At 35.3% G+C, this 24930-nt stretch overlaps 1 protein-coding gene across 1 annotated transcript in view; it reads right to left on the bottom strand.

The window, feature by feature from the left end:
• The window catches only part of MMP16 (matrix metallopeptidase 16), a 290244-nt gene that overhangs the window by 139243 nt on the left and 126071 nt on the right, over window positions 1-24930 (bottom strand). The window contains exons 2-3 of the mRNA XM_045806016.2: window positions 11239-11387; window positions 1720-1842 (exon numbers count right to left, since the gene is read on the bottom strand). Coding sequence (XP_045661972.1) covers window positions 1720-1842; window positions 11239-11387 — 272 coding nt within the window. The remainder of the gene's footprint in view (window positions 1-1719; window positions 1843-11238; window positions 11388-24930) is intronic.

The following is a 24930-nucleotide window of genomic DNA, read 5'->3' as shown; positions in this document are numbered from 1 at the left end:
GTATTATCTGCTCAACTTTTCTGTAAACCTAAAATTGTATTACCTAAACCTAAAACATAAAATGCATTATTTTTTTTAAAAAGCTGGCCATATTCTTTTATTATTTCCAAAAATTATCTAGAGTTTATTCCATGTTTTCCATATGGAAAGTAATATGAACTTACTAATGATAGTTTTATTTCTTTACAAGTCCTTATATCTTTTATTTCCTTACAACTATAAGTAGCTGTGCAATGCTGTTGAACAGACTCAGAGATAGCAGGTATTTTGTTGTTGTTCCTTAAGGCATTCTTCCAACACTTCACATTTACTGCATGAGCTTGGCTTAAGACTGCTTCCTCTCTGATTTCCCTTATCTGCAGAAGTAACTGAAATAAGTTGCATAAAAATTCTAGGAGCATGCTATCTGAGAGGATTAGCATAAGAATATAGAATAACACTGAAAACTGTTCTCAAAATAACTAAAATAAGTTCAAATGGCACAAACTAGATATATTGGTAGAAAATCTATAAATTGAGTTTTAAATTTTATCCTTAAGCATACGTGAAGGGTTATTTATACAAAGAATGAGAATTATAAATGTCTTTCTTTTATTCATGTATTTCTGACATCCTACCCTTCCCCTGAGGTGCCCTGCCTCTTCCCTTGCCCTTTGGTCTAACACATGCTTTCTCTTCCTGTGGGTCTTAGCTGAAAGGCCATTTCTTCAGGAAGCCCTTCCCTAATTCTCTAGAGTGGGTTGGATGGCCCCGTTTTATGTATCTCTTGCATCCTGTTCCTCCCATTTCAGAACAGGCATCACATTTATACAAGTGTTCAACTATGCACATGACTGTAAATTCCAAGAGGACAAGAGAGTCCCCATGTTTTATTTATTTCTATATCCCCAGTGCCTAAAACTGTTTTTGTTCAAACTGAGACTCAATGAACAGTTGTTCAATGAATTAATGAATAGATAAGAACATCTCCGTTAGCAACAATTGTCCTTCTAGGTTGGAAGACACTGGCATCCCTTCGGCCTCCTTCACTGAAGACAAAATAAGACACAATGATCCATCTGCATTGTTGCCAAAAAGAAAGTAAAATGAACTGATACTAAAAGTTAATTAATAGATTCAAAACCATTTTGTTTAGATGAAAATTATTTATAAACTTTATAATTTGATTACTTTTAGATTATGAATCACTTATTAAAGAATGTAATGGGGCACCTGGGTGGCTCAGTTGGTTAAGTGTCTGCCTTTGGCTCAGGTCATGACCCTGGGGTCCTGGGATGGACTCCTGTGTCTGGCTCTCTGCCCACTGGGGAGCCTGCTTCTCCCTCTACCCCTGTCCCCTGTGGGTGCACGCTCTCTCTCTCTCTCTCTCTCTCTCTCACACTGTCTCTCATGCTCTCTCTCTTTCGAATAAATAAATCTTAAAAAGAACGTGATGTGTTACAATACTCATCTCAGAGTCCCTCAGGATTTGGTATTCTTTCAAGAAGCTTGAAGATATAGTTTACAAATGAGACCAGGTATTTAAGAAATATTTACAAGGCCTCCAAATGGGCAATTTATTCTCTTCTCAATGGCAGTTCTCTGTTCCTATGTTAACATTATACATTCTATAACTACATGTTACCATGTAGTCGATGTGCTTAAGATGTCAAACAAAATGTCAAAATAAATAGTGGTGAAAAAATGGAGAAAACAGTAATTCATCATTAGTTCTTATACCTGTAAGTGATGTGTTTGTGCTGCCACTTCTGTCCTGTTAGTGCATATCGCTTTCGACGAACATTAAATTTGGAGCTACCTCTTGTCTGGTCAGGTACACCACATCGAGGCTTCTTCATCCAGCTGCAAAAAGCAGTATTTTCCAGTTATTTACCAACAACCCTAATCATGAATTTCAAAACGAAATCAACTGAGAAGTTAATCTATGACAGTGATAATGAAAATGGGAAAACATAAAGAAGAAAGTTGTCAATTTTCTTGCAATTTGAATCTAAGTAGAAAGCATATTTTGTCGCTGAATGATCAAGAATCACTAGTTCTGAACTCAGCTCTTTTAGATATTTTTTCTTTCTCTAACTCATTTTGAGCTTACTGTAGACTGAGGTCCTCTTAAGCTTCTAACCAGAATCTGTTTTTAGCAAGATCTGTGACCTCGGGCAAGTCATTAATTCTGAGTCTCATTCATAAAATGAGACTTTAAAAAAATAAATTTTTACTAAGGTCTCTTCTAGGTTTAACATTCAACAATTTTTAAAAATCTGTTACATGACCTTAAATTTCAGGATTTGAGAGGGTATATTCTACCCTCTCTTCTAGCTTACACAGAAGTAAATTATTTAAATAACATTTGCCTTTCTCCATTTTTTTCTTTTCACTTTGATCACTACTCCAATTTACAAGTAAGAGCCATTTGTTTTAAATCAGTAATTAATAACCAAATTCAATGCTTAAATTTTTTTTTCTGAATATGAGGTTTAGCATCACACCAATAAGGTTTAACATAATTATAATAGGAAGGGACATGCTGTTTTTTGATTTATTAACTTTCAATACTTATACAAATACATTCATGGAACTTCTTTGCTACAGTGTCTCATTGGTCAAATGTCCTGTTTTCTATGTAGTCTTGCTTCTTATCTAAGAAGAAAGATTTTCATGATTTTGAGTAGTTTTTTCAGTGACTCATAAAATGGCTTTACCATTCATTAGCACATATAATTAAACAATTACAAAGTTAATGCAAAATCTTCATGGTGCTACATGCTTCAGAAAGTAGAAATGAGAAAAGAATCAATTTTTGCTGTAGTTCATCAAATACTTTATAATTTCTATACTCTTTAAATGGAAAATAATTGACTATAGAGATGACCACCTAAATATGTCCATTTTGTGAAAATGAAAGAGTTCACATGTTACATGGATAAATCAGCTAATTAGCTCTTATAAACAATAATAACTTCATGGCACAATGAAATCATGACTTTTGCTTTTTAAGAAAGATGACACTTTTACCGTAAGTATTGAAAAAAGTTTCTCCTTTTTTATTCTGCCCCTAGACAGACAATGTAGACATTGTGGTTATCAGGCTTAACAAATTCCATTCTAGTTTATAACGCATTGTGGAATTACTTCAGAAAATCGCTTTCCTGTTATTACAGTCTCCCAACTCCTAGGAGGCTATCTGGTCCTATGGAATTGAACTCTGTAGGGTTGAGAATGGAGATCTATTTTTAACCAATACTCCCAGGGCATTCCTAAATCACTTCATTTGAGAGATATTTCACTAGACTGTAAACACTCAAGGGCAGGGGATCTATATACTCCTACTACCTTGTACAACCCGTGTAATATAAGAAATAGTCAATGAATAAGTGGTTAGGGACACTTAGTATTTTTTAAGTGAAAATCATTAATTTTTATTACATATTATAAGATATACAGATAGATTTAACTAGCAAATATTAAGCATTAGGGGGTTATTATGATTTAAGTGGCTTTTACATATGGGTATTGCATTAATTATATTCTCAGCAAAAATTTTAATATTCCTAAGGCAGGTTTTTATGCTTATTTATCTCAGTAAAAGCACCAAGAGAATAAATAATATATAATTATTAAATATGAATAAATTTACTAAATTTGGGAAGTGGTTACACTTACATTTTGCTAAGAAAAATATTTGTTAGTATTCTGGAAAGAGAAATATTTTGAAATGGATAGTGGTATGAAATTTGATAAAGTGGAATTACCTATTATCAGGATAAAATGTATTGCCAATGAGGACCTATTGTCTGAAATTACTTTAATAATCAATAAAATTAAAAGAGGAAGGTAGCAATTGAAAATAAAATTAAATTTATTAATATAAATTTCCATTTTAAGTCATGCATATGTTGGATCTAGTAAAAATTTTCTCAGTGAAGCATTGAATCTTCCAAAGGATAAGGTTTTTATGGATGAGTATTAGATTCTTGTGCTGAAAGATATCTCTGCTGAATTCTTTATGTATTTCTTAGGCTTTGCCCATTAAATATATTTTTTTCTTATGTTCCAACTTCTTCATTTATTTACTCATTCCATCCTTATTCAATCATCCTGTAATATTTTTCAGCTTTTATAATATGCTAAGATATATAAAGAAAAAAAGTGTGACTAAATAGATAAACAAGGCAAGGAGCCCTTGTTGAGTTCACAGTCTATAGTCAAGACATGCATGATTAAAAAAAAAAAATTACTATATAATGGCTTAAGTGCTGTATACCTCTGTCAAGATACCCTGTCATTATTTCTAATTTTACATGTAATAAAAAAATTATGATTTTCCTACCCATATTTGTACCAATTCCTCCGACGCTTTATTTCAGCCAAAAGTCTTAACATCCCTCTAATGCTAAAGCTAGATACCCAAGTTATATTCTCCACTGCTCTCTCCTCATATCTAATCAATCAGGATGCAGTCTCTTTTGCCTCCAAAATTTCTCTTCTCTCTCTCACTAATGCTGTCCTTCTCATTCCTAAAGATAAATCTTTCCAGAGCACAGATGTGTTCTCTGCATGTTCTGGGCATGAAAATGCTTATATAGAAAGAATCTGATTTAGGCCTACTTAGGGAGGATCCCCTGTCACCCCCTACTTTCCAAGATCCACTCAGGTTCCTAACTAAACCTCTTTCTGCCTTTGTATGCAGTGACTTCTGTCTGGAATAACTTCTCTTTTTTCACACTGAGAATCCTACACATCCTTCATTACTCAACTCATAGAGGTACAGTTTACCATTTCAACACAGCACAGACTACACTATGTCTTCTGATTTGTGTCTCTATCTTCCACGGGCCTGAGTCGGGGCAGAGAATAAGGAATGAGGCCTATACCCAGTGAAGCCTTCAATAAGGAAAATGAAGCAAATGAATTGAGTCGGCATGTCTTTTTTGTACATGCCAATCTCCCTTACTGTCCATGTTTCTTGAAGACTTTGTAACTCTTCCCAGGTGTGTGCCTTGAACAAATGCTTACTGCATGGACATTGTGTAGACATTTTTATGTAAAACTAAATCATAAAGCAGATGACTTAAATGTAAGAAATAAATATAAGAACAGGAATAATCTAATATCAGTCAGTAATTTAATGCAAAGAACTCTTAATAAGGATTGGTCGAGTTGAGAACACTCTATGTTAAATTTGCCAGTATTTGTATCCAAATATTCTGGTATGGAGATATTAGCAGGTATTATTTATCAAATTATGCAAAATCCCCAAAATATGATAGAAGCACATCATGCCACTGAATATGACACATAGTATCTGAGCTAAATTGGCCTTTGGGCCTTTTATGTGACTCCAAACATTTAAATCATTCTTTAAGTTTATAAGGAGTCAGGTTCTTTCTACTACAATTTTTAAAGTTCTTCGTGGATAAAAATAATGATTAGTGTAATAGGACTCATCAGTGAATTAAATGTCTAATACTGAAGGTAAAGTTGGCACGTTAATATTGTTATTCAGGTAGGGTGTGACACTGGGATTTATGTCTAGTTATCATGCACCAAATATTAGTTGCATTCATATATCAATTTGATAAAACCCACATATATTTGTACACAAGAGTACAAAACTCTAGATGTACAAGTAGAATTGACTGATTGTTTCACCTCAGGTAACAACTATATCACCTGAAAGAAATATGGGTTGAAGAGATGTGCGTGTGTGTGTGTGTGTGTGTGTGTGTGTGCATGTATGCGCACTATTTTCAAGCAGTGTTTTGTGAAAGTCCCATTGCTCAAACATACTTATTTTTCTGTGTGTCAACACACAGCTTATATACATGTGCTTCTTTACTGACTCATTTGCTAAGAATTTTAAGTTGACATTCTGAAGCACAAAGACGTAGGTATGGGCACTGGGGTGGGAGAAGCTATAAGAAAGTCATTTTGTACTTTCAAGGTGTAAATCATGGCACCACCTCAGTTTGCATAAATGTAATACTGATATTCAGTATTGATTTCATTGTTTAGAACCTAGAGCATTTTCAAGTTAGTTGGGCAGATCATTAATGGTTCCTTTAACTGAACAGAAAAAGGAAAAATATCTGAAATCAGTGTTCTTGACAGGAGTTACATTCTAAAAATGAGGAGCAGGGATCCTAGAGCCACCCCACCCCCAGCAACGCCCTAGCCCTGGGACACTGTTCTGGCTACTGTTTCTATTTCTCCATTTCCTCATCTACAAAATGGAAGTGATAATATTATTGAATTAATGTGAGGATTAAATTAGTTAAATCATGTGAAACACTTAGAACAGTGCCTGGCAAATAGTAACTGCTATGATTATTAACTTATAACAATTATTATTATTTTACAAACATCAGGAAGTGGCTGTACTAGTAGTAGAAGCAGCAGCAGTAGCAACATACTGATATTAACATGCTTCAGATGACCCTGACCTATGTGTTAACATCCTTTGTTATTCAAAACAGGGATAGCCTGGTATTTTGATAATACAGATACAAACAGAGACACTATCCTCTGTTTTATGTAAATAAAGCAGCTACAAACTTCTAAACAAATTTGCAGTAATAAGAGCCACTGTATATGAAAGTGTCCATGGGTTTCAGTATTTTTTTTTTTTTTTTCAAGAGTTGGGTATTCAAGTCAAACATATCGGGCCACTCATTGCATGACAGTAAAGGATGCCTTCTGGTTGAGTGCACACACCTGGTGCCCCAGTAGCTGAGGCTGCAGGAAGACAGTGTTTCGGTAAAATGCATACAATTGGAATGGTGTCCCTTGGAGCTGGAGTGGTACCACATAGTGGCTCTGTGTACATATACCTAGCTCTACCACAAGAAAAAAAAAAACTCACAAAATTACATCTTGTGCCTTATGGATTAGTAATGTCAGAAAATGTTCATCTGCATAACTAACAGGTTTCTATCTTCTGGACTTTTCCATGTTCTAATGGAAGGTAAGAGTAATATCTACTATTTATAGTGGTCCCCAAAAGATCCTTTTACAAATCTTTAAAAATGCTTATTTTTATGACTTTAAACATCCTTAGGTTTTGTTTGTACTCATAGAGCCAAGTGCAGGAGTCACGAAGAAGTTTTTCTAAAAGTGAATTAACTTAGAGCTCAAAATGTAGCTAGGCTGACAGCTCACTCTGGTCCAGTTTCTTTTTTCTATCAACTTATGAACTTCCTGCATGGACACAGGTTATTCCCAAAGCTGAAAACTGCAGTTAATGTTCTTGAAAACCTGATCACAGAGAATAGACGTAATAAGCCTCCATGATCTGCAACATGAAGAAAAAGCTCAGTTAGCGTCAGCTCTCGTTTAAGCTTTCACCTTTCTCCTTCCAGAAGGGGAATGAGGCTGATTTAGCTATCAACCATCCTTCCGTAGTTACCAAAATAAGGACTGGTTCATCCTCTAACGTTATAATGTTTCAGTCCCATGGCTATAATCAAAAATAAAGAAAAAGAAATTTAATTACTGATGAACCTATCTTTTATACCTAGATTGAAAGAGAGTCTTAACTTGATAATTTAGACAAATGACTGAAAATCATGAAACATTTTGAAAATTAGGTCCCAAAGCTTATGGTTCTTGATATAGCTAAATAAATATTTCGATTCTCAAATTAGGAGACTCCAAATACCACTGTGGTTTCATAATAATTATTTGTAAAAAGCTACACATTCAGTCTTAAACTAACTTTAATTAAGATAAATTAAATAAATTAAACAGAATTATTCAGATCATCCTATATATGTATGAATATATGTGTATATTTGCATATTTATGTGTGTATACATATATGTGTGTGTATATGTATATACCTATATATGGAGGGAGATAAAAAAGAAAGGTCACCTTAAAAATGATATCTCATCAAGCATGCTTCAATGCATGATAATGTGCACACATAAAGGATGAATTAAAATTTTAAAATACCTGCCATTAATATTGTAAAAACACATTAGACTCATTTTCATTATTGCCTTGCTATCTTTTTCCCTCCGTGCTAAATATAATCCTTTTCCATGCATAACATAAATTGCTTCACTTATTAAGGAATTTAAGTAAGCTTGCTTATAAAAATTAGATAAGCAACCCATAATTTTGAAGAACCACTGCAACATATGATAATGAGCTCATTTTGGGGTAGGGGGATAAGTATTCATTACTCTCTCTCTGACACCAATGCTAACTGATACAAAAGCAATATTGTAAGCCATTTAAGGTAATACTTAAATTTGTTGCTGGAAAATGGTTAATTTCTTCAACATAATATAGGGATCACCACAACTGCATCATTACTTTTAATTACCCAAGATATACAGACCGAATGCATCAAATGTCTGTCTGACAAAGAAGGACATCATTATTTAATTTAAAAACTACTGATCTTGACAACAGCCTACAATTAGATAAAACTTTATAGCACCAGAAAATGAATCTTAAGACATTATTTTAATACTGAGAAATAATTTTAGGTCTATAATTGTAGTCCATATTTTATGTGATAAGGTTTAGATAAAAATTCATACTTTATAATTTGTATAAAATAATAGAGTACCATTTCAGCATGGATTGTTATGATACATTCATTTGAGATTACAAAAGCACAGACAATTGCTTCAGTAGCATGATTATGGGGATTATACTTCCAAAAATAGTACACTATTTCAGCTGAGTACCCTGAGCAACACCACCTCAAGACTGGGGATACATCAGTGGAAAAAACCAGATGGGAGGCCAATGAAGCCACAGGGTTTCTAGTCTGATTGATAATGTGGGTGCCATGGGGGGCAGAGGAAGCAGGACAATCTAGGAAGGGGCGATGATGAGGGTTCAACCAGGCTTTAGTGGGCTCATCTAAGAATAATAGTGTATGTAAAGGGAAAGATGCATTGCCAATTCAAGAAAGAAAAAAAAAAGAAGAAAAGAAAAAAGAAAAAAACTGAATGAGAACAAAATTTGGTTAAAGAAAATAGATCAAAACACTGGTTGGTTTTAAATTAAAGGTTGCCTATATAGTTGATCTTTCCCTACAATGCTATAATTCACAGAAATGCTACTTTAACTCCTACACACGGACACAGTCATTTCTCCTGGTCCGGAATCTGAGCCACCGTGTGGCAGAAAAGGACATGGGGTCTTTTTCTGCACCTCTGCATTTGACATTGTCCTGCCAGAGAACAACTAAAAACTGTTCAGAACCTTGCCCCATAAGCGGCCTAAATAAATCCTGTACACATTCCCCTTCCATCATCTCCTGACAAAGACCTTTTCCCAGCTATCTTAGGAAATCAAACCTATCCATCTTGAGTCCTTCCAATGACCAGCAGGAGCTCTCAAAACGGAGAGGAAACACAGATGCCTCCTTCTATAGAACTCTGCTTTCTGAATTTTAATATCTGGTAATAAGCAGATTCAAAGGAATTTGTTTCCCAAGCTCTCAATTTACTGTATTTTTAAAAACTGTGTCATATGGTCCAAGAAAGTGAATCAGAAGATAACAGCTCTGCATCAGGGAGCACAAAAGCTGTTCAGAGCACTTTGTAAAATGCCGGGATTAAAGTCTGATTTAAATGGAATTCTGTACTATACGCAGCAACAAAATGTAGGACTACTTGGGTTTGCTTACTAACTTAACAAGCTATCTTTAAAATTAATTTATAATTGTAATTAAAATTAATTTAAAGCTGTATTTATTTAGGACACTACAAACGGAGAATTGCAATGAATAGAGTGCAGCAGGTTCAAATTATCCAAGTTCTATTCCCAGTATTAATAACAAGGTTCTCATTCTTGCAGAATGCATTTTATTAATTCTTGGTTCTATTTTCCCAGATGGCAAGCCAAAGTTAATATTTATGTATCTCTTTAAAATGCTAGGAGAGGTAATTGTATTTAGTTCTCCAAACTGCTTTGACGTTTAATCTTCAAGACTTTTATTATGTACTTGTTCTGTCTTGATGAAATAGAAATAGTATGACTAATATCATGCTGTAATTCTTAGAAGGCAAAATATAATTTTTTAAGTTATATATTAAATTAGTTTACTATGTAAAAATTATGTATACCTGAGCCAAGTAATTTCAGGTATTTAAGGTTTACGAAGAAAAATAAATGTGTCATTTCTTGAGGTCCATAACATGGTATAGTAGAAGGTTCTCCAACTAAACATCAAAAGGTCTGGATTCTGCAACTACTCTGGACTTCACTTACCCTGTGACTTTCAGTTTCTTTGTTTGAAAAAGTAGAGAGAAAAATGTATCCTTGTCTTCCCTACGGTGGAGGGTTGATGTATGATGATCATATTAAATGATGAAGTAGATTTACTTTGTGAGTATCAAGGACTCAATAAACACAGATGATTCTTCCCTGCACTGAGAGAATTAATCACTTCCTCCTTTGCTGTCCAAAAACAATAATGCTGTTTCATAATGTTACAGAACTTACAGTGCACCTGTGGTAAAATAATTTGTGATTATATCTAGCTACACACTTAACTTAAGTTCGTTTGAAGAAGAGACTCTGTCCTCTGATCTGTATTTGCCTCTTTCACAGATGCAATGCCCAGTAATGAGTTACTGGTTGAGTAAATAAATGAACAAATGATTGATGAATCAGTCCATAAAATCACATATATTACTAAAGAGTAAAAACAAGCCATTTGCGAATAAGAAATTGAAAGGAGAGACTTGCAGTGAACCTCTCCTCAATTTAACTCACGCAGAAAATTACCACAAATAGGCTAACCAACTGTTAACTGACTCTCTAATACCATTCCCCCCCAAAAAGAGCCCTGATTTATATTGTTTCCCATTTTCCTTAGTGTCAATATTTCTACTTTGGCCAATTTCAAGCTACTGATATCATGTCACTTAGCAGGGAAGAGATGTGTCCAATATGTCCTCACCAGCGGCACAAGCTGTCTCCAACATGTCACCGACAGGAGCTCCTCCTGCAATAGCTTCAACTGTAAGTTTACTCTGACTCTCATTCTTCCTTCCCCCTCATTTTGAAAAAGCCTTGCTAAAGTCAAGCGAGTAAATTTGACTCTGACAAACCCGACATCCTAGGGAATAGGGTTGAAACAGGTTAAATTCCAAAGAAAAGGGACGTGAGACAAATTGCTCCACTTGTGGTTGGCGGAGTTCACTTCAACTTTTTCAGACTACGAAGTCTGGCTCAAGGACCACAAAAAGAAAGAGTGTGGACACCATTACTTACTCAATCGTGTTTCTGTCCACTTTTCCTGTCATGTTAATGCCATAGAACTGCTGCATGGCAGCTAAGGCGGCCTGCATGGTCTCCGCGGAGCGCAGCACCGACATTCTGGGGTCAGTTGGTGGAAGGTAGCCGTACTTCTGTAACCAAACCTGCAATAAGGACAATTCCTTTTAGATCAACCTCAAAATTGAACAATAAGTTTACAGTAACCAAGTTATGTCCATAGTGGATCTTTAAACTTTATTTCCTCTACAAGGGCATATATTTAAGTGTTTTGTCTCTTTTTAACACACATTCTGTAGTTTATTTTAATATAATTTTGATGATCATTGTGGATCTTTCTAGAACACCTACAAATCCTAACTGAAAAGAAAAAGGTTAGTCATTAGTTGCAAGCTTATCGCTTATAAGGAACTATACTCAATACTGGATAAAATAACAAGATGATCCCTGCCCTTTAGGAACTCAGCTTCCCAAAATAAGGGATGATATCTTTTCAACAATGACCCCAATGAGACATCTATGCTGGAAGGGGTAGTTAATGGGCATACGCCACATCTAAAATGTTACTTTCCTGAACAACTTACCAAGGACTGTAGCCATCATGAGTAGCATCAACGATATAGACCATATTACTTTGTCATGACATTTTGAGTATAAATTTCATGCAATTGATCTATTCAATTATAGCTAGATGTCTTCAAGGTTAGGTAAGTGTTTCTCATGCAAAGAATAGTCTTTCATTTATTTAAGGTAACTCTCTTCAATCCTAATAATATAAGTGACCAAACTTCTCATATGTAGATGAAATCAGACTATCTTGCTAAGTATGTTTGGGTCTCTCTTTAAGGATCTCATGATTTTTATTCTCCTCTTCCCCAGAGAAGGGAGATCTGTGTGGATAGTGAGAGAAAGATGTCAGAATTGAGCTCACATCCCAATCGTGATGATAGCAACAATTCAGTCATTTAAGGTCAGATTTTTAAAGTAACCTAAAACTCAGGGTATTTGGGGAAAATTTTTTTCACCAGAGAGCAGATGCTTTCCAGTTCTACAATTCAATGCATTCATTTTAAATGCACAATCATATGTTCAGCTCATATCCCATCCTTCTGTCCCTACCACAGTCTTCCATGGGGCACTAAGATTTCTTGAAGTGCAGTGAAGTGCCTGTCAAATTGAGAAAGGCCAACTCATTCTGCCTGTCGCACAGAATAGAAGCTGTGCTGTTTAATGGAAGGTATTCACCAGTATGTATTTCCACTCTCCACCTGGGTCTATTCATCATACAAATGATGATCCTATGAAACTACAGCTTTTCCCCAGTACCTGATATACTTCCACTATGACCTGACAACTAACACAGAGGAGAGCTATTTTCTCAGTGAAAACAAACAGTAATTATATAAACTAAATTTCACCAAAAGAAACTGATATGAAATATACCAAAATCTTTATGAAAAAACAAGGTGGACTCATTTGCAGTATTTCCAAGAAAATGTTGCCCCCAGAAGTTCAGTACTATAAGCACAACCTTCTGAAAATAAAATAAAACATTTATTCTAAAACTATTTAAGAGATCAACAATACCTCACCGTCAGGAAGGTTTATCGTCGAAACTCCATCTAGTAAACTCATCTACCACATAGTGAAAACATGCCAAGACACTCCTCTCATCTAATCTGTAATGAATAGGCTTCCAGGGAAGACACATATATTCAGTTACCTAGTCAACAGTGCTGCAGTCTGAAATAGATTCCATTTGTTTTCTGAATGAAGGAGACAAGATTTCACTGGCAATGTATTATTTACTAGAAAATTCAATACCTATTGTAATGCAATTTCCCCCAAATTAGAAGATTTCATCTTGATATTTAACAGTATACATGTACTAATATTCAGAAATTGAACTCTTTTTCCCATAACTCTTTTTTGCATTTATTTCTTACTTGCTAGAGAGCAGACTTGTTGCTAGGTTACTCATGGGTGCTAAGCTACTGGCAACCACGTCGTTTATGGTGACAGCAAAGAGAAAACTGTTAATAATAAACCCTATGATTTATATACAAATAGAAAGACTATAAAATATATAAATTTTAAATGGATAATGAAAAAATAGCATGTTATAAAAATACATATTGATTTATGCCTTATCCTTTCAAACAAATGAATTGGAATAATAAAAAAATAAATTGTGATTTTTCTTCAAGTTCTCTTTTACATTATGCCATTTATCATGAAAGTCAGTTTTTTCTAAATGATTGAGAGGTGAATAATTCTTTTTAATTGTAAAATATGAGAAAACCTATGGGACCTACCATTTTATAGTCAAAGTTTGTTTTTTTGTCTGATAACTGTCATTGAGATTATAGGTCACCTTGAGTTTACCATTCTTAATATCATTGTTATTTGTTAATCAAGAAATCTCTGACATCATCAAGAACTGACCAGGAATAATTCTCAAGGGAAACTTGCAAAGCACCTTTCCACAAACAGTGGAAAATCGCGCATATTAGTGTCGCATTAAGAGTATGAAACCAGCAAGCCGTCTGCTGCAGACAATCATAGTCTAGGTGGATATAAAAAACAAGTAATTATACCTACAATGACCTAAAGTATTAATTTGATCCCCAGTGCTTCTTTACACCCAATACTCAATATGGAAACTGCAGGGAAAAACAAATACTTGCTTAAATAATCTTAAACACTGAGAGAGTATAGTCTCTTGAGTTTGCTTTTGTCTTTTACTAACTACTTTGTTTAAGCAGATGACACCACAGAATTCTGAGAGTCTGATCATTTTTGGTATGATAGAGAAAAGAAATCTGTACCAAATAGCCCTACATAACATGCTAGTGCTTCTTGGAGGAGACTAAGTTGGCCAACATGGTGATGTAAAACTGACCAAATACAAGGTGGACAGGGCACTCAGCATCAATGGTAGAAAACCACTATGGCCAAGATCCACAGAGATTCATAAACGCTGACTCTTAAGTCACCAATGAAGATCAGGTATACAGTGTATATCAGATGCAAACACTGGTCCACAATCATCATAGAAGTATAGGAAACTCTGTTATAAGTCACCTTACTCTCTGTCTATAGAACAAAGCCCTTGTGTTATATAAATAGAGCATGGTGGGGAGCCTTAACACATTATCAATCTAGAGTAATGAAAAGGAAAGTTTAAAAAATTGAAATATGACAGAAGTGACTAGAAAACCTTTCCCTCTTTTCTACTAAATTGCAACCTTTAATACTTTATTTGATAGAAAATTAAATTAAACATACAAAGTAATATTTGAAGGTACACCATATCCCTTAAAGACTATAACATAGACTTCATCCTCATACATTGTTATTTGAAATATATACCTGTTTTAAACATTGTTTTTAAAATATTGCTCTCCTGGATGACAGGAAATAAATCTGCCTTCTGATATTGCTTGTCTCTTGATATTTTTTTTCCAGCACTCTGACATACATATAATGGATAGTTAAGGAATAATTTCCTCATGTATGCATTTGGGGGAAACGATGTTGAATTTGCAGGTCTGATGTGAGGATTGAGAATACATAAAGCCACCAGCATATTTTTTGCTCAGTCCATCATATTATTATTTTATGCCTACTAACTGCTCTGAGTTCTTGAAATTGTTCCTGCTCAGGTTAAGACCTGTCCTTGGGCTGGGGCAAGACTGAAATGCAGGTAAGACATAAGGAATCAGAGTTGTGAGGAAAGACAGCTTGTTTTTATTTTGTTTACTTTGTTTTGCCTTCTTTTGCGTACTGGATGGACACATGCATTTGAAAGCACTGGAAAACTATCAAGAAACAAGTTTCTTTAGAGGCATAACTTGATTCCTTTTACTGTCTGGGAGTTAGCCCTTATCATCATGAGAACAAGCAACCACAGAACCTCAAATGCAGCAACAAAGTCTAACCTTGAATTACCTTCCCTGTGTTCTCACATAGTCAAGTTATCTTGCTATCTTAGAGACAAAACCAATTTCCTGCACTTAGTGATTATTCAAATGGAGGAACAACCAGAAGAGTGCTGGTCTCCGCAGAGCAAGAGGACTTATCAAGCAATAAAAGGTAAACATTTAAATATTAAATTTGTGCCAACAGATATTGCCTTTACTAGACTGTAGTATAAATACGAGTAGCAGGCATGCAAAGTTTTAGTAAGTCCCTTAAGAAAGAATATCTTTGTCACTAGAATTTCATGTAACCATATTGGGAAAACCTGTATTAATTGACTCAGCTATCCACACCCATATATCAGTGTGGTATCCTGAAAGATGGTTATCAACAACAAAAAGGAGACATTAGCAATTCTCATGACTAATAGCAAATATAAAGAGGAATATAGATTTAGAATTTAGAATATACATTTTGATTTGTTTCTCAGGCCAGTACTAAAATCTAGAGAAGTAAATTTTCCTCCAGTTGTTAAAGCTAGTAAGTTTATCAATGTCTTAATATAAAATTAAGATATTCCTATGCATTTACTCAGGTGAATCACAAATGTAAGAACCAGGTTAAAATTCCATCACTGGCAGGACCCAACATACAGAAAGAATATCTTGCAAGGATGTTTAGATATTTTTCCAAGAAGATTTTAAATAATTAAACTAATGAATTTATTAGGGGATAAATTTTAGAAATTATAGAAATTAGTGGAGGTGAAGAAAAAGGAGGTACAGTTTGGAACTTTATTTAACTTGAAAAATCACTTTGCCAGACCACACGTCTATGTGTGACTGAGCCAGTGATTTCAGGTAGAGCTCATTGCAGCTCATGTGTGATACAGCCAAATGCAAAGTCCACGGGCCCAGTGATCATCTGATCCAAATTACAGCATTTCATATAGAAGGAAAAGGGCAAAGGTAATAGTTTTATTTATAGTGTTTACTTTATAGTATTTTTTGGTATTTATTTAGTAACAACCACTTCAAATTTTTTTGTGATTTTGGGATGTCATTTTTTAAATTATTGAATTCATATTAAATTTTAACATTTTTACTAACAAATATTTAAGTATGTAATGATTAACATATATTCTGATATAATTAACTGACTTCCATGATAAAATAAACTGAAAAAGGGCATTTTTAATAGTTTTCAATGTTATAAAATTATTTTCCATTTTTCAGTATGAGACTTCTAAACGTTATTGTTAAAATTCTGTTATTAACTAAAATTAACAACTAAATAGTGTGTATTCCCTATTTTGTGTATTACTCACAGAGTTAGCAAAGGCTTAAGGACATTTTCCCCTGAAATAGCATATATTTAATAGTTATAAAGAAGGGCAGAATTTAGGGGCTAAATCTTCTAGTCTGAAAAGTGGCTATAAATATGAATTATAACTACCTATTAACCAAAAACTAAACTGATGTGGGAGTAGTCATTCAGAATTGGTCAAATTGAAAATTCATAGGATAAGTTAATGAGGCAGAAATTAGCCTTTCTGTTCATTCAAAAATCTAAATGGGTTCTAAATCACCATCCCATCCCGACCATGAATGAATCAGTGTATGAAATTGCACATATAGAATTCAATTCCTTTAGAATTTTACTGTCTATTTAAATGGCTTCTTAAATGGAAATCAAACAGTGGAAGGACCAAAAGTTACGCCATTGAACATCTTAGCAATCAAGAGACAACTGCCATTTGGACAAGGAGATGGAAAACAGCTGGATCATTAGTAAAAATTATAACGATCATGATGACCATATTTTTCACCTTAAAATGAAATTCTCTAATTTATGATAGAAACTAAAAACTTAGGATATAAAGGCTAGGGAGAGATTTTCCATTCTGCATAAGAGTGAGCTGCAGTTCGTATTTCATAGCTATGGGAGCAAATCCCCTCAAATAGTAATGGCTGAGCTCCAGTGATCAAACAAATAAACAAAAACAAAAAAACAAACCCCACCAGACTAAATAAACAATTGTTTTTAATTGGGATTCTATCATATGCTAGTTATTGTACTGGAAAGTTTGAGTACTATGATATACTGGTCTCCTTATGTGTCTTTCATGGGTTTTTCCTAAGTATGTTTTACATTTTTAAAGATGAATATACAGTGTACATGCACACACACATACACACTGACAAAACAAGACAAAAAAACTCAAAAAGACACAACTCAACCAACAATGAACAATAGCAGGGCATTACGTCATCTCACCATCCCCAGTTTCTTAGGTGGACAGAAATAATTACCAAAACAGTAACTACTTATATTAATCATTAACATGATTCTGCTTTATATCAAAATCACCTCACAAATCTAAATAGAGTAAAATTCTCCTCAAATCTGTGCTTCATTACGCTAGTTGAATGAAGTGCTGAGCAACACATCCTGTGAATTTTCTAAAGACATGTCCTTGAGCCTGAGTCAGGCAGATGATCAGCTCAACTGGCTCTTATTTTCTGGGGGCAGATTCAATATCACCAACACCAAAAAAGGATGACGAGATTAATCTCAAGGTCTTCAAAGTAGTATAAAATGTCCCATTGAGATGTAGGCCCAAAGTGCCGCCCATTTTATGTAACGTGTGCATCCACACATTCATGCATGAATACACTTATCTATAAAATAAGAAAAAATAAACTTCACTTTTATTTAATGTTCAGAGTGATACTGGGGCCCTCACGTGGACACCACATTTATTTATCACCTACATTCCAGCAGGTATCCGGAGTGAGAAGGTAGAGTTGCACTGTGTGGAGGGGTTTACAGAACCACCTGCAATCGTTAGCTTGATTCTAGCACATTACAATATACCGCTATTTTTCTGTGACAGATTAAATGAATTTATGGGTTTTATCTTCTTTTTTTTTTTTTAAAGATTTTATTTATTTATTCGACAGGATAGAGACAGCCAGCGAGAGAGGGAACACAAGCAGGGGGAGTGGGAGAGGAAGAAGCAGGCTCATAGCGGAGGAGCCTGATGTGGGGCTCGATCCCATAACGCCGGGATCACGCCCTGAGCCGAAGGCAGACGCTTAATCGCTGTGCCACCCAGGCGCCCCTATGGGTTTTATCTTCTTAAAAGTAGAAATTTTATAATACTTTGTGATATGATGGGGAATGACCAAAAAAATATTTGTACCGTATATATGTTTCCTGGTTATCTTACGAAAATGTACTTTGAAGAGTTGTCAAACTTTTTACAAAAAGACAACAGTGTTGCCATTTTCTGTAAAGGGAACTGGCTGTAAATAGTATACTACTATTTAGCTAGCTACTTTGAAAGTAAATTGTCTCAAGATAAAAGTGATGTTTTAGCAATGTAGAAGAAAGAAACTACTTTTGAAAGAAAGATGTGCCACGTAGAGTATGTTAAAAATGCATGTTTAGAAATGTTTCCATTATAACATGACTTTACACTCAAAAAGATACAAAAACTTCACCTATTAAAACTCTCTCTTAAAAAAAAAAAACCCACAACTTTCTCAATTTCCTACTTTAAAATTCCAGCAACAGGGGCTCCTGGGCGGCTCAGTCAGTTAAGCGTCCAACTCTTGATTTTGGCTCAGGTCATGATCTCAGGGTAGTAAGCTCGAGCCCCATGTGGAGACCCATGTCAGGTCCTGTGTCAGGCTCTGAGCTGGGTGTGGAGCCTGCTTTATATTCTCTCTCCCCCTCTCCCTCTGCCTCCCCCCATACTGTGTGCACTCTCTCTCTCTAGAAAAAAAAAAAAGAAAGAAAGAAAGAAAGAAAAAGAAATAGAAATAGAAATAGAAAAAATAAAGTAAAATTCCAGGGGGCGCCTGGGTGGCTCAGTCGGTGAAGTGTCTGCCTTGGGCTCAGGTCATGATCTTGGAGTCCTGGGATTGAGCCCTGCATCGGGCTCCCTGCTTGTGGGGAGTCTGCTTCTCCCTCTCCCTCTGCCCTTCCCCCCCCCCCATGCACTCCCCCATGCTCTCTCTCTCAAATAAATAAAATTAAAAATAAAACAAAATAAAATTCCAGCAACAGAATTTTCTACCTGTAAAATTACCTTAAAAAGAATCATTTTAGTGGGATTTTAAGCCCATTTGTTAAAAGTATGAAAATGCAACACCTGATTAGTTGTCAGGAACAACTGATAGACATCATGGACGATGGAATTTACTGTCTGACTTTTACCAAAAAACTTCTGCATAATTGATGGGTAGGATTATTAAAACGAGGCTCATGAGCTGTAATCAGCTCATGATATAACCTTTTCAGTTGCATGTACGTTTCCTTATGAGGTAGTGAGATTCTTTTTTGGCCATGGTAATTTTATATTGCTGTATTTCAAAGTGTTAAATCAATATTACAGTGTAGTCAGTCACAGAATTCTCCAAGATAATAATGATAGTCCTAACAGGAGCAAAACAATATACATACAATTAATAAGTAAAACAAAAAATATTTTTAAATTTTATGACATCCTTAGCTTATCTTAATATTTTTATTTTGAGTATGTTTCATAATATATGCAATGTTTAGTACATCTGCTCATGAATAGAATTATAAATAAGAGAGGATAAATGTAAAAAAATTGATTGATGGAGATATGCTATCAAAAGTGTGGAGATCACTGATCTGAAAGAAAGTACTCTATTTTTAAAAATGAAGCTACTTCCTTAAATTCTCTCCAATGTGATATACTTACTCTCTGTAAGGGATGAGAAGACAGTTTATCAATATCTATATATTACATTCTGACTATGACAATTCCCAAGCTCTACCTTTCCCATCACACACTATTGAAGCTACTCAAGTCCTATAGAATAAATTCCTCAGATTGACTTCCAAGCCATTCATGATTTAGTCTCCAAGTATGCCTTTGTTACTTTGTTCCATGGAATTCTTTGGTCACGCTGAAATTTGAGTCCCACTCCCAACAGACCAAGAACAGCAACCATTCCTTTACTGCCCACTACGTACCAATTTACATGCATTATCTTTATCCCTTATAACACGTCTGTGAGTTAAGCACTATTATCTCTGTTTCCAAAATGACAGAATACACCCCAGAATGATTAAATAACTTGCCCAAGGACACACCAATATAAGAGGAATGATCAGTATTCAGAGATCTGACAGATACCCATGCTTGGCTCACTCTGTTATTCTAGGCTGCTTCTTAGACATGGAAGAGACCCAGCTGTCTGTCTGTAGCCTGGGAAATCCTAGGAGACCTATTCACATTTCAAAACTTCACAGACCATCTGAAAATACATCTACAGTAACTGACAGTGTTCAGTTTTTATGCAAACAAACCATCCCATTTTACATCATGAAAGTATACCTACCGTGGTTGCCTATGTTCTGGGTGTAACACTCACTCTTACTTCCAAGGGCTTTTCTAAATGCCAATGCAAAACAGGCTCACACAGGGGCGCCTGGGTGGCACAGCGGTTGGGCGTCTGCCTTTGGCTCAGGGCGTGATCCCGGCGTTATGGGATCAAGCCCCACGTCAGGCTCCTCCGCTATGAGCCTGCTTCTTCCTCTCCCGCTCCCCCTGCTTGTGTTCCCTCTCTCACTGGCTGTCTCTATCTCTGTCAAATAAATAAATAAAATCTTAAAAAAAAAAAAAAACAGGCTCACACAGTCCAATCTGCCCAGCCCAATTAATATCCTTATTTCCATGCTAGAATATTTTATGTATGGCTATTTCAGTTTTATAGTTTAAGAAAAACCACTGAAACCCTCTTGCCAGAGACCTACCCTTTCTTCATTAATTCTTTCACAGCACTTTCTTATTGTAGTCTTGCTACTGCTAGTTAAATACATCTACACTTTGCTTGGTCATCTCTTCTAAAATTAATCCCTCAAATACCATGTATGTACTGATGACAGACCAATTTAACCCTTTAACCCTGACGTTGCTCTAATGCCAGGACTGCTACCACACTGCTGTTTAAACCCCAAATACAGAATTATCCCTAATTCTGCTTTTTCCTCATCATTCATAGCTAATCCATCACCACTCCTTCGCTCCAACTTTACCTTGAATGCAAACCTTATTTCTGCTGACACCCCTTTGTCTAGGACACCATCATGTATGATTCAAAATTACAAGATTCTCCAACTGGCCTCTGCTTTCATACTGCTACCTCTCTCTCCTCATCCAACTAGTTGTCTTTTTTTTTTTTTTTTTGGATAAAGACACAAAACCCAAAATTTATCATTTAGCCATTTTCAATTTGACAACTCAGTGGCATTAAGTACTTTTACACTGTTACATATCCATCACCACTATCCATCTTCAGAATTTTTTCATCATTCCAAACTGAAATTCTATATGCATTAAACAATAACTCTCCCTTTACCCTCTTCTCCGAGGCCTTGATAACCACCATTCTGCTTTCTGTCTATGAATTTGACTACTCTAAGTAACTCATATATTTTGCAGTATTTATCCTTTTGCATCTGATTTATTTCATCTAGGATGTTTTCAAGGTTCATCCATGTTACAACTTGTAGTATGTAACATTTTTTAAAGCTGAATAATATGACATAGTATGTATATACACCTTTTTGTGTTGTTTCCATCTTTTTGGATATTATAAAGAATGCTGTTATAAACATTGGTCTACAAATATCTTTTCAAAGCCCTGCTTTCAGTTTTGGGGGGTACGTATTTAGAAGTGGAATTGCTGCATTTTATGGTAAATTACATACACCTTTTTGGAGGGACTGCCTTACTGTTTTCCAGTGGCTTCACCATTTTACATTCCCACCAATAATGCACAAAGGGGTCCAATTTCACTTCTTCCTCACCAACACCTGTTATCTTCTGGGTTTTGGTTTGTTAGTTTTTTTTTTTTAATAAATGATATGAGTTAACTTTTTAAATGTAGAGCAAGGAATATCATTCACTTGATTATAACCCTTAAGCAGTTTCCCAGTGACTTATGTAATATCCAGATTCCTTACTGTGGCCGACAAGTCCATCCACTGTCATTGGTGAGTCTTTAACTTCTTTTCATAGTACCCCCTTTTAATATTCCAGGCATATGGTCTTTTTTTAAATTTTCCCCCTGGAACCAGCTAAATTCTTTCCTGCCTTGGGGTACTACATTTTTTTCCATGTATGAAATACAAAAATATATTTCTCTCCATCCTTTAAAATTTAGGTCAAATTAGACTTCTTCAAAGAAACCTTCCCTGTCTTCACTTTACCACTACCACCAACACCATGGAGCATCCTGTTTAAGTCTCTATCATGATCTTATCATGATTACTACATGGTAGCTTTGTTTGCTTATGTGTTTGTTCTTTATCTATCTCTTTCAACATGATAGGCACAACACCTAGAACAATCTTCTAAGCTAGAGTAATGGAATTACAAGGGCTAGATAACTGGAGAACCTACTAGGTTGAGTTAACTACCCAGTGGGTTAACTACCCAATTATTCATTCCCCCCTCACATATACAACTAGGCTCCAAATGTGAACAATAAATCTTAGCTCACTGCATACATAGCAAAGGTTAGTAACTTCCAGGCACCTCAGAATAATTCTAGGACATATGGAAAAAAGTGAAGTATGAGTGACAGTTTGGGTCAACCTTAGAAAAACACTTAGCAGTTCTTTGCCTTTTCAGATTCAACTTCTCCCCACACCTGGAGATAAAAATCAATGTGGAATTGTTTTTACTGCTTGAAAATTGTTTTCAGGGAAGTACTGATATTCAGTATAAACAACACACCAAGAGCTTACGTTCATTAAGTCAGGTGCTGTGTTAATCTCCTTAATACACTGGCTCATATAATTATCACAACAAGCCTGTGAGGTTGGTATTATTATCTTCATTTTACAGATGAGGAAACAGGCTGAGAAGGGTTAATCAACTTGCTCAGGGCTACAGAGGTAGGTGATAACCAGGGATGAGAGTTTCAGTGTGAATCTAAAATGGCTCTTGTTCTTAACAATTGCCAGGAAGCCAAGAAGAGTGAGTCCTTGATAAACTAGCCTTTATGATGTAAGAGTAAGGATGACCCAAACAGGCCATTCTAGGTCAGAAATCAGCTGTCTTATTTTCAATAGCTGAATCACATCTGTGGGTAGTTGGAACATTTTGCTGGGGAAAAAAAAAAGAAACATAAACAATAATTGAATGACATTATTACCTATCTGTCCAACAGAACCCTAGCAACTAGCAAAGAGAAAGGAAAAGTAAGGAGCTCTCAAAAGGCTGAAAAGTATTCTTATTCTCTAAAAGTGAAACTTTTATTTCTTTCAAAACAGCATAGCCCTCTGAAGGCAAATCTCTTTCTGATTTCTACCACATGGTAAGAAAAGAGGTTTGATTTTACCAACTAATTATTATATTGAGAATTTGGAAGCACTAAACGTTGCACTTAATTTTGAAGTAGGGAAGGACAATTAATAAGGGCAGATTCTCCTGACAGAACTCCAGAAGACAGAGTGAATAATGGAAGAATATTTAAAAACAACAAGGGACACCTGGGTGGCTTAGTTGGTTAAGCATCAGACTCCTGGTTTTGGTTCAGGCCATGATCTCATGGGTTGTGAGACAGAGTCCTTCTTTGGGTTCTGCACTCAGCGGGGAGTCTGATTGAAGATTTTCTACCTCTGCCCCTTCCCCCACTCCCACCCATGCATGTACTCTCTCTCACTTAAATAAAAAGAATAAATAAAGAAAATAAATCTTTTTTAAAAAATAAAAACAACAGCAAAAACACATGTATTCCAACTTCCAGTGCTCACTGATCCGCTTTCTATCTCTACGGACAATCTTGTGCATCAAAATCGTGAAAGCATCCTTTGTCCCAGAAGGTATATATTTCTTGGAAATGTGAAACTTTTTTTTTTTTTAAGAGAATAACATAGTATGAAGGTTGAAGGATTTTAACATCTATTTTAATTAAAGTAATTTGGAGAATAAATGCTTTGTGACAATTAGAAGGTGTTTTGTTTTGTTTTTGCTTTTTTCCAAAATAAGATTACCTGTGTTTTAAAAAAATATATATATGCTTTAGGATTGATAAGTGGAAATTCAAGTTTCTCAAGGATAAGAAGTATTCCAGATTCTTTTAAAGAAGAAGGAATTTAAAAAACAAATGAACAAAAAAATCCTCTTCCATGGTGCACTAATTTTTACTGAAATATTTACTAAAAACCTATTATGTACAAGTTCTTGGCTAGGCCTTGAGGTCACCACAGTGAAAAATGCAGACAGATCCCTTGGTCTCCTGGAGTGTTCAGACTGATGGCTCCAGGTAGCTTACCTGGAGCTACCTCCAAATAAATATGTCATTTCAGATAGTAACAAGCGCTTTAAACAGAACAGAGTGTTGTGAAATCTCACTGAAGGATCTAATTTAGATTTAGAGGATAAGAAGACACATGAACTGATAGTTAAACTGAAACTGAAAATATAAGGAAAAGCAAAGGAGATAAAAGAGAGACGCTCACACTAAGGTGGCAGATGGGAAGGCACATATGCCCAGAAGCATGGGTGGTGGGTTTGAAACAGGTGTACAGATTCTTTGACACTTGTCCCACCAAAAGGAGGAGTCTAATTTCCCCTCCCCTTGGTTATGGGCTAGTCTTATTACCTGCTTTTGATTAACAGAGTATGATAGAAGGATGAGATGTTGCCCAACTTTTCTATGTTAGAAAAGTCTTCTGCCTGGCTCTCTCTTGGGAAAATCACCCTGGGGACCCAGC

Source organism: Ursus americanus, chromosome 9 (genome assembly GCF_024610735.1).
Source record: "Ursus americanus isolate L20-20 chromosome 9, mUrsAme1.1.p, whole genome shotgun sequence".
NCBI classification, from domain to species: Eukaryota; Metazoa; Chordata; class Mammalia; order Carnivora; family Ursidae; genus Ursus; species Ursus americanus.
This window is presented reverse-complemented; position numbering and strand designations above follow the sequence as displayed.